The sequence below is a fragment of the Glycine soja genome, chromosome 10 (genome assembly GCF_004193775.1).
Source record: "Glycine soja cultivar W05 chromosome 10, ASM419377v2, whole genome shotgun sequence".
Lineage (NCBI taxonomy): Eukaryota > Viridiplantae > Streptophyta > Magnoliopsida > Fabales > Fabaceae > Glycine > Glycine soja.
The window spans coordinates 40,464,908-40,482,181 of NC_041011.1; the positions used below are offsets into that span (position 1 = coordinate 40,464,908).

The window sequence follows — 17,274 nt, forward strand, 5'->3', positions numbered from 1 at the left end:
GAAATTTGATTCATAAAACATCAAGGCACTAATGTGTGCAAAAGCTTCCAGTCACATTTTGATTTTTAATAAAAATTTCAATTGATGCATTTTAATCAACTAAGGACATGTTTGGTTACAATCCAACAATTGATGAAGCTGAATGAAAATTGTATTTCATCTATATCTTTATATATACCAACCCAACTCCCCAAGTATATCCTTAATTGACAACCAAAGGTTTATTATTTCTCCACTACAAAGAAATAGATTTTATAATAACTTTTTTCACACAGTAAAAAAATATACTGTCAACGTGCTTAGAATACCCAATTATCTACAACCCAAGCTTTGTCATCTCTCTCTCAAAGACAGATAAGAAACAAAAAATAACCTTTAGTGCTTTTTATTAATTTTTGAATCATCAAAATATTAAATAATCATTTTTATTAAGTACCACCATTTGACACCAGAGATAAAAAAAGACACGGTAGTGAATTACATGATTTCTAATACCACCGTTTGACCCTATCGGTGTGGAGTAAAAGAAATAAATTATTGTACCTCTCAATAAAGACATTACAAGGTAGGCGACGAGCCCGTATGTGATCTGAAGTTCTGAACTAATAGTTCAGCTTCAGCATCATATGTACAGCAGCAGCTACATTAGAGAGAGATCTGCAGAAGAAAAGATGTAAGTCAAGTAGGGATGAGAGCTAACATCTGCGTTTTGATTCTTCCCATGCACATTTGAATTTCTCTATAAATAGGAAGGTTTTGAGAACAGCATGGATGCAGACTGGTAACGGCAGAATCTAATATCTGAGCCACATCAGCTGGAGGGTATTGCCGTTCAGTACAAGTCTGGAAGTTAAAAGAACATTAATTTTTGGTTAGCAAGATTTGTTCAATAAACTTAAAGAAAAAAAAAAAAAAAAAAGGAGAGGATATTTCTGACATGCTTTATAGTGAAAAACACACTTGGGCCAAATCAATAAGTACATGCAAAATAATCAGAATAATGAATTGAGAACTCAATTTATTAGGAGAAAAAAACCAAGAAATTCTAATTTTATTCACTTAGTCACAACGAATTTAGGCTACAGGACAGTGAAACGGATTTATTGTTTAGTAGTTTCCAACAAATGGAAACCAATGTAGGCTGCATTCTCAAGATGGCGGAGGGGAACTAAAACGTGATTATAAACATCTATTAGTTAGTTGAAAGGCAAGATGCAGACAAAAAAAACCTAGATTTGCAATTCAGAACTTGTTGCTAGAACTTAAAAGAGCATAAAAGGAACTCATTATGTTTACAATCACCCAGGGGAAATTACCTGAATCATGATTAATGTAGCAACACACGATGTGATAAGATCTGATGGAAGTTCAGTATCAAATTTGTCAGAACAATTATGTGGTTTTGGAAGCGATGGATCATTAAGTATAGGTTCTGATACACCGCTAGTTGAATGATTAAGATGATAAAAACTGCCATTCGCGTTCACTTGCTCTTGAGACCTGATCACGGGTAACCTAGACTGGGAGGCTAACTGCTGATGATTTATAGAATCCAATGCTTGCCCAATCTTTATGAAAGCATCTTCACCTTCCTTTGCCAAAGACAATGCCTGAATTATCGCATCAAAAAGTGCCAAAAGTTCTCAAAGGTTAGAGCTTGAGATATTTTAAGATAATACAGTGCTGGATCAAGAACAGTGGAGAGAAAACAAGTACAAAAAACCACTTTATGTAACTGCAAAAGCAGGGGAGGGAGAGGTGGGGTCAGAAGATGATCAATAGACCATCCATACCTGAAATGCAGCATCTACCATTGCATGTGCCCTTAGCCTGGATCCTTTAATAACTTGAACAACAGTTGACCCTAACTCTTGTGTCAGAGAACTATCCAACATACTGGGAAGATCATCATGAACATTGAAACTTGCTTGTGGCTTCATCCAGGATGGCAGAGAGTTTCCTCTGTAAGTATTGCGTTGCCTCAGTTGTAGCATAGCATCAGAAACCTGAAAATTACAACCGATCATATTTTGTTCAAGATTAACATAGAATGTTGTAATGAAATAAATAAATAATCCATTGGAAGCCACATGCCTGTCCACTGGCTTCCTTTAGCTGTAACAGTACCGTCGCATAATGCTTCTTGAAAACCTCAGAATCTTTTAAGCAGTCTATGCCATTTTTGTTTTCCAATATGTCGCTATTTGCACTTCGAAGCTCCATCAACAATGTCTCCTGTAAGAGCAGCCCAAAAAGTAGGTGCAAGACCACCCACAGCAAGGTAAATAATGCAATTAGTATTTAGAAAATAAGTAAAGCACAAGCATACATGAAAACAGAAGTTAAACAGTTTCCAAAAAGAACTGCACAAAAGTATTAAATTGTGCACGTGAAAAACTATAAACCTTTTTATCTAGAGCATGCTTTAGTTCAGAAACTGCCTGTATGTCAGCTTCCTTAGCTTGATGGTGTGTTACTTTACATGGTTGAGCACAACCTGCTTGTGCACAGAGATTATCAACGGTAGCAACCTTTGCCTGGGCATCGACATAATTAACACCAATGTAAGAAGATTTTAACAATTGAGATAAAAACTTTTAGAACAAATAATAATTCAAAGTTTCTAGCATCAGCGTTTCACTAGTGGTAGTAGAAATCTGAATTACTAATCCATGCAAAAGGGATGTAAAATTCAGAAAACCACTATGACAGCTTTAACGTGAATTCCTTCAGCTAATTTTCCTAGGTTGAGAAAACTGGGTAGTTAAATTCATCCAGCTAACCATATCAGTGCAAAACAGTGGTAATATATGTGAATGTTTGTCCACTAGTCAAAAGACAGAAAGAAAACCTATGTCAATCATTAAAAGTACTAATTATGAAGCTCGACAGATAACTGTTCAAGCTTATTTTATGTCAGGAAAAAAGGACAGAAAAATATTTAACTTCCAATGAAAAAATTAGGAGTTGAATTTTTTTTTATGCTGACCATGGTATTGGGATGAAGTAGCCCCCGCCAGGAGTAGTGATTAATCTTTGTCGGGGACCATGAGTGCATAGAAGATGAGTATTTCCCTCTCAACACGGTTTAATCCAAACCTAAGAACCGATCATGATTCGAATCCTAGACCACTTAATTAAGAGGCACAAGCCGCTACCACTTGTGCCAATTGTTGTTGGTATTAAGAGTTTAATTTTGATCAACTATTGATTTAAATATTTTTCACATTTTACACTAATCAAATCATGTGTTAACACATCATTAATTTAACTTTTCAAGTAGGCAAGTTGCTATTACTATAGTCAAACTTCTTTAATGAAGTGACAATACATGACAGATAGTAGAATCAAATTAAATCTAAATTATAATGTCATGTAGAGATGGAATGTATAAAATAAAAATGTAAGCACCAAATTAAGGCATAATATTAGTATATTGATACTTGTTAGCAATCTAACTTTTTCCATGCATTACTAAATCACTTGGGGTATGTACCTTCACGGGTGAGGAATGATTCATTTCGCACCCCCCAAAATTTGAATTTCCACTAATTTGTGGCTCTTTATTCATGAAAGAGGATATTGGGGAACCAATATGCCTCCTCAGAGCTTCTGGCATATTATCTGATGAATTCAAAGGCATGCAATCAATGTCCTGAACCAAAAATTTCGATCATTACAAACAAGAAAATGTGAAAATCATTTTCAGACTTCAAAAATATCAAGCCAATATATTCAACTGGAAAAAAATATTAAGCCTTTGACTGTTTATTTACAGCATGTCATAGATTCAAGTCTAGAAATCACCCTCTTGCAAATGCAAGGCTGCCTTCTATAGACACAGTGGATCCAACCGTACCCTAGACAAACTGCATAGAAGGAGCTGTACAGCACAAGGTAGCTCTTTTTATTGTTTAATATAATTATAACATTTCAGCATGTGGCATGCACACTTGGTTCAATTTATTTTAAGGAAATAATTACCTTGTCTGGGATCTTCCAGAGAAAGCTTTTAGAAAAAAGAAAAAACATTTTTTATTCCAAAATTAAACTGAAACAAATGTGACAAACATACTGATTGAAACTACCTATTGAAGAATGACTAACATTTAAAATCAGCAGGATAATAAGAAATCATATTACCATTACAAATTCAACACCTAATTCAGGACGGTCAAACTGAATCCTGCACTTGTCATAGTCAACGGTAAGCACACTACCATCATGAATCTCTCTTGTTTTTGGATGAAGAGCAATTACATGTTGTCCAACATATAATGGTTTGGCTAAATCTGTTGGAAGTCCATCCCTAATACCAGTCCGCAGTTCAGTGTAATGTTTCCTCACTGATTCCCGATACTGTTCAAGTTTTTGCCTTTCTTCACATAGAAAGTGTTCAGAAAACCTGCGGGGTTTGCCAAGGGAACTGCAAAAACAAGTACAACATGACAATTTCAAATACATCCTTGATGATTACATAATTTACTGTTCTCAAGGTTTAGCACAACGCAAGAAAATCATAATAACCACAACTGAATTTCATACCTTTTTATGACACTCCACTCGACACGAGTTAACCTTGGGATATTCCCTAGTCCAACATGATTTAAGTACTCCATGAATTCCCTTTTGGCAAACCATGGATAATCAATTGCACTATAAAACCATTCAAAAACAAACCATCTGCGAACCATATTAGATGACAAGCAACTAGAAAGCTTTTCCTGCAAGTTATAAAGGAAGTTATTATTTTTTAAACAAAAATCTTTTTTTTCATAAGTTGTAAACCAAAAGCTCGAAGCCCCTCAAAGCTTCAAAAGCACAAAATCAATTTAAATTAAGAAAAAGCTTGTACCTTTAGGGTGGAGTACTTGTTAGATTGACTTTTCAATATGTAATCAGAAGACTTTTCCTTAGGCAAGGAAGTTCTCTGTAAAATCATCTTTCGTTTTCTTTGTTTAGTTGGTAAACTAACTTCATTCAAAAGTGGAATTTCTGCCGTTGATACTGTTAAATCTTTCTGATCACTACACAAGGAACTCTCTGACGACTTAACTGTCTTCAATTGCTTTGGTAGGGTAAAAGCCTGATCCGTGTGTTTTCCTTTAACCACCGGTTTGTTACCATCATCTAAGGCCTACAGGGAATGGACAACTTTGATGAGTACAATAATTGGACACATTATTATATAATGTAAAAAAAAAAAAAAAAAAGGATTGATGTGTAGCTTCACATGAAAGCAATTTCATGTGCATGTTCTATTACACATCCATGAGTTTCTTATGATAGTAATTTGTGCCTATCTATCAATATATCCATGGTGAGCATGACTAATGATACCAAACTTAATGCGGCTATCCATCAATGAATTATGGGAACAATCAGTTCATATGGCATACACTAAATTGAGCAACGATGGGGATAAGAGAAATGAACACCAAACTCTGTGGTTTAACCTACAGCAAACCATAGTCCTATATCAACAGGCCAAACAGAGAAGACTCTGGTCAATGATAGCCATTTAACAATTAAACCTCAATCCAAATGCACCCAAACACCCTGTCACTGAGATTTTCAACATCTTATGAACTAGCTACTGATTTTATGATATGCAGGTGGTAGATGTGCCCCTGGTAATATCAGCAGTTTCCCTCTGCTTCCACTACATAATCTCCTGGAAAATTTCTAGCCAAGTCACATCGCAAACTTGCCAAGTTGGATCACGCTTCCAGCCATGCTCAAAATTAAATACAATGCCACTTTGTAGCATAAGAACAACAAAATTTGAGGTGAATTTTCATTGTATCAAGTGACATTGTGACAACTTAGGTGACACTTTCAGGCTCTATCTCTAGCCGATGTGGAACTTAGGTTTTTCAAGGATAATATGGTAGGTGATGTTAGATTTCAACTTAAAACCAATTGGCACTAAGTGAAGTTGTCCAACAGATATATAAGCTACACCCCAAGAACTGAGGCAGGCGATGTGGGACTTCCTAACACCTCCCCTCCACAAATGCCTGCCAATATAGGTGAGCCTACTAGAATAGGCAAGAACTAAGATGGACTATAGGCTTTGATACCATGTTAGATTTCAACTTAAAACCAATTGGCATTAAGTGAAGTTGTCCAACCAATATATAAGTTGCACCCTAAGAACTGAGGTAGGCGATGTGGGACTTCCTAACAAGTGAGTGAATAGTATGGTAGGTGGCCGGATCTAGAATAGGCTTTAATACCATCTTAGAATGTGGGTTTAAGCCTAACTAATCCGTACAAAACCGGCTTGTAAGGTGACTATTGCCCCCCTCACCCCACTTATATACTCTTTCCGGGCTCTATCTGCAATTATGCCCATAAAAGGAATCAGGAGAATTGAGTGATTTATGCAAGGCAACAAAGGGGAATCGGGAGAGGAAATTGACCTGTATAGCTATAAGGAGTTTGGGAGAAGAAATAAAGGCAAGAGTAGAAAGTAAGGGAGAGTGAAGGGTGTTTGACCCTGTGTTACCTTTCATTTATGTAATACTGTAGTTCTGGTACTGCCATCAATATATTGGTACCGAAATTAATTGAAGAATAATACTGCGAATTTACCCCAATTCAGGGTGTTTTGATCCAGTTAACACAACCATATTTTGATGCAAAGTTAAAACAGACCAAAAATACATCAAACTACAGTTTAAAACATTTACAAATCATACACAGATAGAATGCATAATTCCTGGAACTATTTTTTTGAACTGACAAGGTTATCTATACTATTCACGCTACTCTTCTATCACATGAACAGAATCCCATGTATTCTAAAGGGAAGAATAAAATGCCAATAACAATAAAACTTGCTTCAATTCTGCAGAGATTAACACACATTCCAGGGATAACAAAAAACTAAAAAAGACTTGCATACCTCATCTTTCAAGGGACCACTTGGATATGAATCAAGCTTTGCACTTGCAACCTACAGCCAAACAAACCTTCTCATCACTAATTGAGTTGTTGCAAATATCATTGAATTGACAAATTCAAAACAGGACAACAGAGATGAACAGAACAGAATTTATTGGGTCGGAATAAAAATTGAGAAAGTGCTGGGAAAAGAATACATTGTTCAGTTTAGCCGAACGATTACAAGTTCAGTTCAGTTCACCGAACCACTTTTACAATTCAGTTCAGTTCTATAGCAATTCAATTCAGTTCATGTATTTTGCCCACCCCTAAATATAATAAGCTTCAAAACCAAATGACTTTTCTAATTAGTATCTGATACTTATAAGGCTACACTTCTATTACTAAAGATAAAACATTTAAAAGAATAGAATGAAAAGGACAAATTTAACACAACCCAACATTCTCGAATGCCCTGATAGCTGTTAAAAACTCACGACTCACAATTATCTAGAATTGTCCTATTAGCTATGAAGCACCTACATCTAAAAAGGAAACCATTTCTAACAAGATAAACTTATGACAATATGACGCACTTCAAGAAAACACCTAGACACTAAATTTTGCTATCTAGCCATGAAGTTGTGTCCATATGAAATTCCATGCTTCATAGCTTCTCAGTTCTTAGTAATCAAGCTGAAGACAGGGATGGGATCTACTAATTAAAATATGGTAATTTAACATCTCGTTCCCAGCAATGCAGTAGCACCACTAATGGCATTTTCTAGTGATTCACTTGGGTTCGAGAGTCATTTTCCAATGCAGTAACATCACCAACAGATTCAGAGCCATTTTCCAATCAGACTCTAAAGTGTCACAAGCTGCTATCAGTCATGTATGAGACACATGATTGGCCATGTAAGAGACATCGCCCACTCAGCTAATATCTCTCATCACAGCATGACATTTTAAAAAGGTTTGCATATTAATAACAGGGATTCTTTCTCTCTCTTGTAAGGATTGTGGAAGATGTTACAAATTAATAATATAAGATAAACTTCATGACCAATATTCTCTTTCCACACATTAATTAATTAGAAAGAAAGAGTGATGTGATGAGTCTCAATAATCATAAGGGTAATTCTGAAAAATTAATACAAATTATTAACAAATTTAATGTCACTAACTAAATTAACTAACTTTCTTGATTCCTATGAATTAGTTAAAAGGGTCTTATATATAGGGATGGAAGTAGTATTTTTCAAAGCCTTTTTTCTCTTTATTCTCTCCAAGTACTTCTAAAAACCCAAAGTTCAACAAGATTATGTAAATAGAATTGGCTTTATGAAGTAAATTATCAGATGAGATATGGAATGATTGAAAAAATGTGATCGAGGATAAAATGGCAATTATTTCCAAAACTTTTGAAATAATTTTAAACAATCACTTTCAGCAATGATTTTTGACAAAATGCTAGAGCACTAGAATTTTTTTGCAAGAATGGTCTAGCATGCTTGTTGACACCTAGAAGGGGGAGAGATCCCCACCACTATTCCATGATTCCATCCAACAACCACAAAAAATTCAGTCAAACTTCTGGCTGTTCTTTTTCTTTTTCTTTTTTTTTTTGCTTTGTACTATCACACCACTATTAATTTTAAGGCTCAAAATTAATCTTATTCAAAAAGCTGTCACAGTTTATTAAAAATCGTGCAACAGCTTTTTTTTAATCCAAGTCATTGCAAGAGAAAATGCTTTCTTGAGTAGAAAACTGTTTTGGAGAAAAAAATTAAGCAAAACCAAAACAGACTCGATGCAAAATGCCAAAATCTGTTAAATAAAGCATACAGGAATGTATTTACCTTTGAACCCATAGACTTCCGCTTTCTTTTCCATGCTGTATCAGCAAATGGAAGTTTTTCTTTCGATTCAGAGAGAGCATTAGTATCCTTTGTCGGTTCCTTTCCAATCTTAGACTCTTTGGAGGTCGAAACCTCAATTTTAGGTACCACACTGTATTTAAGTTTATGTCTCTTATGGCTTGTTGATGTTGCTTCGGGTAAAGCAGACCTATTATTCTTATCAGCAACCATTCTTTCGCCCTTCAACTGGATAGATGATTCTAGATGGGTAAGGGGGAAACATTGAGAAATTAATTAGAAGACCTTAGATTTGTCTGATAAAGAGAAGAAAAATTTGCAAAATCTCAATAATGACTACAGCAACAAACATGAATGACAGCAGCGACAAAAAGTAGACTCCAGTCTGAGCATTTGAGTTGAAAAAGTGAAAATGCAGCTCAAATAATATGAAATAAAGAGTTAAAACTTAAAATTGCAATTAACAATGTTCAACGAAGATTGGCCAAAATGAGGCAAATCAATCTCAACTATGTAGTGCGGTTGAATGTTAAAAAACTAAAAAATGAAATTTTTTCCAGTTTGCCTATTGTCGGTGTTACTGTGAGCACACATGCACATGCAAAAGTCTCTTACAAGTATACTATTATATTTATCAAATTATTCTTACCAGATTCCATAGTAGATATTGGCATCATTAGAGACAGATCAGCCAAAGTTTGCAACGCATTCAAGGCAGGGGTTTCATCTGTTGGATAAAGTAATTAAATTTTCAGAGATGAAGAAAAGAAAAAAGTTAATTTTACAGAAGTCCAACCTCACCTGACCCAAAGCTAAGGAAGAAAAGGAACTAAAAGTTGCACAAACAATTTTCATATATATATGTGTAGTAACAATTACCTCCAAAGAAGAGTTTCTTGTTTCTTTTCCTGTGACTTTTTGGAGAGAATTTTTCAAGTTTTTCATTAGTAACCTCAATATCAACCTTTTCCTTTAGTGAATTAAAACTAAGTCCTTCTTCAGTGCCGCTACATGCTTCCCCACCATCATCAAGTTGATGATTTCCCACATTTTTCACTCTCTCTCTCTTTCTATAAAATTGTCCCTCTTTCTGAAAAACTTCAGCAGTGTCTATTCCTTCTGTATCCATCAATGAACTATTATCTTTTGCATATTCTTCATTTTCAGCTCCCCTGCTTTCTATACTACCTTCTAAAACCTCTTTATCCACAGAAACATCAGGAAACTTTGCACGAGCTGTCTTTGACATTTGGTGCTAGTTGACAAATTGTAAAATAATTACACTTTTTAAAATGCAATGTATCAAAACACAAGTATATCATTCACAATGATTTCCATTAGATTCTATTTGAACATTATTACATATTCAGAATACATATCTTGAAGTAATAATATAACCAACAAGTGCAAGATAATGTCAGAATCCAGTGAACAGTTTATACCTTTCTTTCCCAGCTCTGAATGGGAGAGGATTTTTGCTCTACTCTTCTAGATGGTGTTTGAGAAACTTGGGGAGAGCCTCCCCTTTGTGCAGCCTCAGTTAATGCCAAAGCTACAACATGTGCAACTTCATCATCATTAGCATCAATAGTCGACTTCAGGCTTCTTCTATAAGGTGAAACATAATTTTCTGTATCATCTTTCTTATAAACCGGGACGCGAGGAGTCCTTTTACCAACCGCATGAGGCTTGAGCTGGATACCTGGTAAATTAAATAATCATTAATATTGCAATCAACTGCAGACTATTTTGCATATTATGATGCAAGGAATATGAGCAAGATTAACAATTCAGAATAATCAACCATGTTACTCATAGTTCAATATTTGGGTTTAATGAAGTTGAAATAGGATAATATTGTACCTGAACATTTTATTCTAACTGAAATGCACTGGAAAGGAGGAACAGTTCAAGAAGGGTCTAATTTGATCACTACTAATATTTAATTTCAAAATTTCAACAACAAGGATTTTTCACAGATAGGAAAGCAAATCCAAACAAAGGCAGATGATATATGGAGATTGGAGATCATTCTCAAATACCAGAGCACATTGAGAAAGTAATGCACCGTATACCAAATTATATTGAAGATAAGACTTGATATCAGCTGGATCAAAATCTTATGAAGGAGATAATTTGATTTATTCTAATTGGGGGAAGGGGGGAGACTTGAAGATAGCAGACACATGAATTATAATATTGCGTAATAAATATTAGAGTAAATTACATTACTGCCCCTTAAGGTTTCGTGAGATTGCACAAACCCCCTATTTTTTCTACCCCTACACTAATTCCCTTAATTGTTTGAAAAACATTACACTAACATTCCTTTTAAAATTACATTAACCCCCTTAATTGTTACTGAATGTGTCTGAACAAGATCACACAGCTCTGAATTTATAATATATTTACAATGAGTACAAATAAATGTGATTGCTTATTCTAAGCCTAATCAGCTAATAATTAGGGATTCTACCACTAATTCTAACATTCCCCCTCAAGCTGGAGCATATATATCATATGCACCAAGCTTGTTACATATAGTTTCAACCCGAGGTCCTCTAAGAGACTTAGTAAAAATATCAGCCAATTGATCATTAGATCCAGCAAAGTCAGTCATGATTTCCCCGGACAACACCTTTTCTCTTACAAAGTGATAGTCTATCTCTATGTGTTTAGTCCGTTCATGGAAGACCGGATTAGAAGCAATGTGGAGAATGGCTTGATTGTCACAAATAAGCTTAGTGTCCTGAGTGTCTCCAAACTGTAGTTGTTGGAGAAGTTGCCTAAGCGATGTAAGTTCGCATGCAACTACTGCCATGGCACGGTATTCAGCTTCGGTGCTGGATCTAGCAGCTGTATTCTGCCTTCTTACTTCTCCATGCGATCAAATTTCCTCCACGAAGAACACAACACACAGCTCTGAATTTATGCTTATTCTAAGCCTAATCAGCTAATAATTAGGGATTCTACCACTAATTCTAACAGTCAGAAAAACATTACACCTTGAAATTTGCATAAGAATATTTATATCTAACAGTTGGCCTTCCATCAGAACAGAAATAAAGCACAGACACCTAAAACAAATCTTTCAAAAGAATATTTATCGGAGTTCTTGTGTAATATGGGTGAAATTTGCAAGTTTCCATTTGTTATATAACTACTAGTCAACTTTCTAGTTGCAAGGATTTAAACCACAGCAACTTATGTCATGCAGGGGGAATAAAAGCAATTTGTAGAAAGGCATGCCAAAACATGGCTCTCTGGATGAGGAAAAAACAGAGGGAGTGGTACGACAATAGGTACTTTACCATCAAAGCGTCTCTTCTTCAATATAGAGAGGCAATCATCACTAGAAGCAATTGAATGAGACTGATCTTTAGAGATACTAAGCTGAACTTTTTCACGCTTTCGTTTTACAGGTTTTCGAGATCCTGGTGCATCATTGCTCTCCCTTTCACTATCACTCCCTTCCTGTCAAATTCAAGCCCAGAAAATGACAACTCATAAATACATAGTCAAAGCCAATATAACATATCATGATGGGGCAAAAAAAACACGGTGAAACCAGACAGAAAGAACACAGCTTTCACAAATATTAATCTGTCTCAATAAATATAAAGAGAAATGCAAATCCAAAGTAGGCATGAACTACATTATTGCAATGTATGCCATGATAGTTGCAGACTTGCTGAGGAAAAAGAGATAGAAATATTACATTATAATATAACAAGGGATACCATGGCAAATAATCAGAACAGGTTTTTAATTTAGTTTCCAATAGAACAGTTTTACCCTTCTTTCTGGGGAAAAAAATTCTAAAAGGGGTTATTACACCAAAAGCTGTTTGCAAATTTTGTATAGGAAAATAAAAAGTATACCAATGCGAACTAGCTTTGACCTTACCATCACATTGTAATGATCCGTCATCATCGCTATAAGGCCAACAACAGAAGCCGTCCCCTCTGGCAGAGAGAGGTATGCCTGTAAATTACAACTTGTAGTTTCAATGACACTTAAAACAAATGATCTACACAACATTAATAAGTCAATTTGTGATAGCTTGAAGTAAGAAATTATAAGCAAGGGCCTAAATGTGCTAAATAGCCTTATGGAGAAATTTTTGGATTTACGGGGGCATAACCATTACAATTTGAACTGACAAGGCTTGATATCCAATAAGATTCCATTTAAAAAAATAGCAAGAATTGGAAAGGTAGAGGGAGGTGGGGAAAAAGAAGAGGAAGAACAAAAGTCTTAGGTTCCATAGGTAAAATTGAACATCTATCTATTTACCAGTCCATAATCAATGTCATCTAAATTTTCAGTCAACTCAGTTATGCTAAAAAAGCATGCACACAAATAACATATAATTTCTTAAACAAAAGGTAGAATGTACACAATAAGAAACATGACATAATAATTAATACATATGACTACAGTAGTATTGATTTACCCGATTCATATTGTAAAGAGCTTCAACCATTTCAGTGGATCTATTGCGTACAACAGCAGCCACCTGGAAATCCAAATTCATAAGAATGGAGAACAATAACAAGAATTCTAACTACAATGATTATGATAACAATAAAGGAAAGAACAAGCCAAATTGTCCTCAAATGTCCAAATGAACAAGCAGGACAAGGAGAGAAAATAACACAATGACAAAAGCACACCTTCTTCCAATCTTTCCCATACTTCCTATATGCTTCATAAAATCGCTCAAGTTCCTCCTTGCTCCACTGAGATCCCAATTTATCAGTCAACTTTCTCTTCTGTGCAAAGGGCACAAGTGAACCAGGAGTAAAAAATTTGAGGCTAAATCATAGATGAAATATTGTTGATGCTCAGTGCACATACACTGATGGACAAGAACCACTAGGTTTGATACATGAATACTTGAAATTTGGTTATATATCCATATCTGATATCAATACTTATATGATACATTTGAATTTGTATTTTTGGCATATCCCTATTTTGTGTGTGTGTGTTCCGTGAATACCCACACCATCCTAGAAAACATGTTATTCAAAAAATCTAAGATACAAATTCAAGTTCCATGCTCTATGATTACCTCCCACAAAGCATAATCTGAATCTTTAAGTCTTGTTTTCTTCAAAATTATCAGAAAAAATAGCAAACTATTGCTGTGCTCATATCATAACTTTCAAAACATTGTTATATTCGCGTATCATGTCTTACCAGATACTTGTATTGGTACCTATGCAATGTAGATTACAACTTTACAAGTGAAATGTACAAATATTAACATCAATATTATACTTAGGGTAAAACCAAAGAACTTTCACTTTAACCTTTATAAAACTATTATGAAAATGTGATACCAAGTAGGATGGAGCATCGTATTAATGTATTTTAATTGATGCGTCCTGCTCCAGTTTTGGGGAAAAAATGTCATCAGATCAAGACATACCCGTTGCTTGCTTTTATTTGAATTAACTCCATCTTTCTCAGGGGAATTGTCATTTGAACTTGACATCCGCTTATTTACACTTCTAGATTTCCTTGTTGGTGCCATTGAGCTCTTATGTCTTTGAACCGAAAAGCAAAGCCGCAATCAACAATGTTAGACCAGTCAAAAATCAGCTAATGAACTAATCAATAATGCATAATAGAAGCACAACACACAAATTTCTCTTATGGGATATTTAATTAATATGGAAGCTAAGGTCAGTGCAAGTTCTTTTGGCCTTTTATTATTCCACTTTCCGTCCACAAGTAATGAAGTCCAATAATTAACATCCAATTTCCTGCCTTTCTCATGAATGAAAACAATTAGAGGCCAGAAGTTCAACTGCTTCATAGCTGCCATTCAGATTTTCAAAAAAAAAAATGTCAAAACACAGATACTTATATAGTTTCTCATATTGCTACTCTTGTTATTTAAGATGACACGATCCAAAACAAATAAGGAAATTACATTCATTGAACCCCACCCCCAAGAGAGAGACAGAGAGAATCAATTAAATCTTCAAAATCAGTATCACCGGCAAACTAACAAAATAAACGAGAAATTCACAATGCACCTGAAACATTTCCAAACTAACAGGATAAACAGAAAATTGAAATCGCTGCAAGCTAAACATAACTAATTAGCAACAAAGATCACATTTTCCAAGCTGAACTTCGCACAATCACATCGAATTCAGCAATTGACTACGTGCTTCACAAAACACAACATTCAAATCATCCAGATAAAACTTAAACCCTTCACCCTCATCACCTCAAAATTATTTTTTAAAAAAGAAAAAACGGAACACCGATTCAAGATTTACCATAGAAACAATTCTCAGAATCAGCCAACCGGCACCAACCAGCTTGTCTTCCGGAAAAAGAAACAACAATGAAAACAAGAACATTATTAAGGAAAACGACGGAGATTGAAGCAGAAAAGGACAAATTCGTTCAAATTAACAAAAAAGATGAAACAAATTATTGTTTTCCTCTTCGAATTCAAACCCTAGATTACAGATCCGAAAGTGAAAGTGGTTCCGTAGCACTCACCGGTCGTGGAGTTACGCCGATTTCCACTGAAGCACGAGAAGAAGAGGAAAAAAGGAGTGGCAGGGTTTACACGGAGAGGGGTGAAAATCACCTCATTGCCGCGAAACTTGAATATAACGAGGGCACTGGGCAAATGAGATTTTTTGCAGTGCCACGAACGCGTTCGAGGAGGGAGAATACGGATTTGTATTATCCAATCATCTACCGTACACGTCATCGGCCACCTCCCATCGACGGTTCACGTGCTGCGCCGCATTGAGGATCCAAATTTTTCGTTGTATCCGATTATATTTGAAATTTCGAAGAGAATCTTGCACATGTTTCCCTGTCACTTTCCGTAAATTTGAATTGAGTTTTTTAATTTATGGTTAGTGTAAAAAATTATATATCAACTTATCATCCATTATTATCTACAATCTATAATCATGATACTGGATATTTCATTTTATCATCCATTATTGTCTTAATTAAGGAATCCATAAATATTTTTTGAATTAATCATATTTTTATTTCTTAAAAATTCCAATTTTTTATTTTTGTTTAACTTTTAAAATTAATTGTTTTTGTTCCTATATTTTTTAAAAGTACCCAAATTTTATTTCTTAAAACTAATATTTTCCGCTGTATAAGGAGCGAAATTTAGGTATTTCAAAAAAGCATATGAACTAAAATCAATGTTTTAAAAATTAAGAATGAAAACCAAATTTTGAAAAGAAAAAATGGGACCATAAACACCATTAGTTAAAAAAAAAGCACTAGGAATACTCTACTTTAAACACATTTTTTTAATTAATTATAATTTATTAAAAATTATAAAATCAGGATAGAAAATAATTAAATGTAATATGAGACCAAAAACACTTATCATTTCTAATAAAATTTAACCAATAAAAATGTGCCTGTCAAAATAGCATGTTATATAAAGGATTCTTAGCATTTCTCCAAATGAAATTATTAATTCATGGATTAAAAATACTAGTTGACAAAACTCTTAATATTTATAGAAACTTATATATTTTAAAAAAAATGTTTAACTGGTCTTTGAGTTTATATATATAAAAAAAAAAACAAACAAACAAACTAGTCTTTGAATTCTCAATAATCTTGTAAGCTATTGTCTCTGTCCTTAACTACTATAAAACTTTTTTTTTCCAATTTTGTTGTTCTCTTTTTATAAGATTGTTTTCAAGTTATTTTTTTATTAATTATTTTTTCTTAAAATATTCTTAATTACTTTACAATAAATGTTATGAATTAAAAAATAAATGCATTCTCTTTTATGAGGATTGATGAACAAGATTCATTAATTGATTATGTAGAATGTAATTTATTGAAAAGAGAAAGATGATAATGAATTCTTACAATTTTAAGGATAATTTTAAAAAAATAATACAAATTCAATAAATTTAATGCTACTAATTAAATTAACCAACTTTTAAAAAATATAAATTAATTAAAATAGTCTTATATATGGACAGAAGTTGTAGTAGTTTAATTTTAAAAAAAAAATATGTCAATTGATTTCATGAGTGTGTTTGATAAATCACTCTAATAACTTGTAAGCTATTTTAGCTAGCTTAATTTCCAACCGATTTATAGGCTAAATTTATCAAACATCGTCTTGAGCTCAAAGCTCAACATAGTTGAATTTGGTTTAAGGCTCAACATAGTTAATACTTGATTAATTGAAAAGATTTTATTTCCCTTTATTAATTTGAGAACAAAATCCTCAATAATTTCTATTCTAGGGCCTTTTTTCCTTGTAAGGAGACTCCATCTTGAAATGGAAAACTACAATTATCTATTGACCTTATCTAATTACAGTTACCCATTAGCTTTATCTACTTAAGGAGAAAGATTCCGAACAAAAAATTCCGCTCCTCTATAGAAGATAGGCCAAGAATCTCAAGTGTGTAAATTTGAGTTATTTCTCTCATAACCCCATCTTAGCCTTACTTGAGCCTTGTAGACACTCCAC

The 17,274-nt window shown here is 34.1% G+C and overlaps 1 protein-coding gene across 8 annotated transcripts; it reads right to left on the minus strand.

The window, feature by feature from the left end:
* Positions 1–357: 357 nt before the first annotated feature.
* Positions 358–15,537, minus strand: LOC114371115 (protein ALWAYS EARLY 2-like). 8 transcript variants are annotated; one of them, XM_028328535.1, is made up of 21 exons: positions 15,297–15,537; positions 15,068–15,109; positions 14,206–14,330; positions 13,445–13,540; positions 13,225–13,287; positions 12,675–12,752; positions 12,080–12,242; positions 10,211–10,470; positions 9,648–10,023; positions 9,418–9,495; positions 8,751–9,010; positions 6,911–6,961; positions 4,856–5,137; positions 4,546–4,724; positions 4,144–4,426; positions 3,497–3,655; positions 2,406–2,537; positions 2,095–2,235; positions 1,794–2,006; positions 1,317–1,610; positions 358–843 (listed from the first exon to the last, which is right to left on the minus strand). In XM_028328535.1, the coding sequence occupies exons 1-21, from the start codon at positions 15,511–15,513 to the stop codon at positions 679–681; spliced, it is 3,657 nt and encodes a 1,218-aa protein (XP_028184336.1). In that variant the 5' UTR covers positions 15,514–15,537; the 3' UTR covers positions 358–678. The 8 variants fall into 8 exon arrangements, with proteins under 8 accessions (XP_028184336.1, XP_028184337.1, XP_028184335.1 ...); XM_028328536.1 differs by having other exon boundaries at positions 2,128–2,235; positions 13,445–13,543; positions 15,297–15,536; XM_028328534.1 differs by having other exon boundaries at positions 13,445–13,543; positions 15,297–15,536.
* Positions 15,538–17,274: the final 1,737 nt, after the last annotated feature.

Excerpts from the sequence above, each read along its gene's own strand:
- LOC114371115 (XM_028328534.1), bottom strand. The coding sequence starts at position 15,513 with ATGACGTGTACGGTAGATGATTGGATAATACAAATCCGTATTCTCCCT. Across the intron at positions 9,496-9,647 it reads CAAGAAACTCTTCTTTGGAG|ATGAAACCCCTGCCTTGAAT; the intron begins GTAATTGTTACT and ends TTTATCCAACAG. Across the intron at positions 3,656-4,143 it reads TAGGTGTTGAATTTGTAATG|GACATTGATTGCATGCCTTT; the intron begins GTAATATGATTT and ends TTTTTGGTTCAG.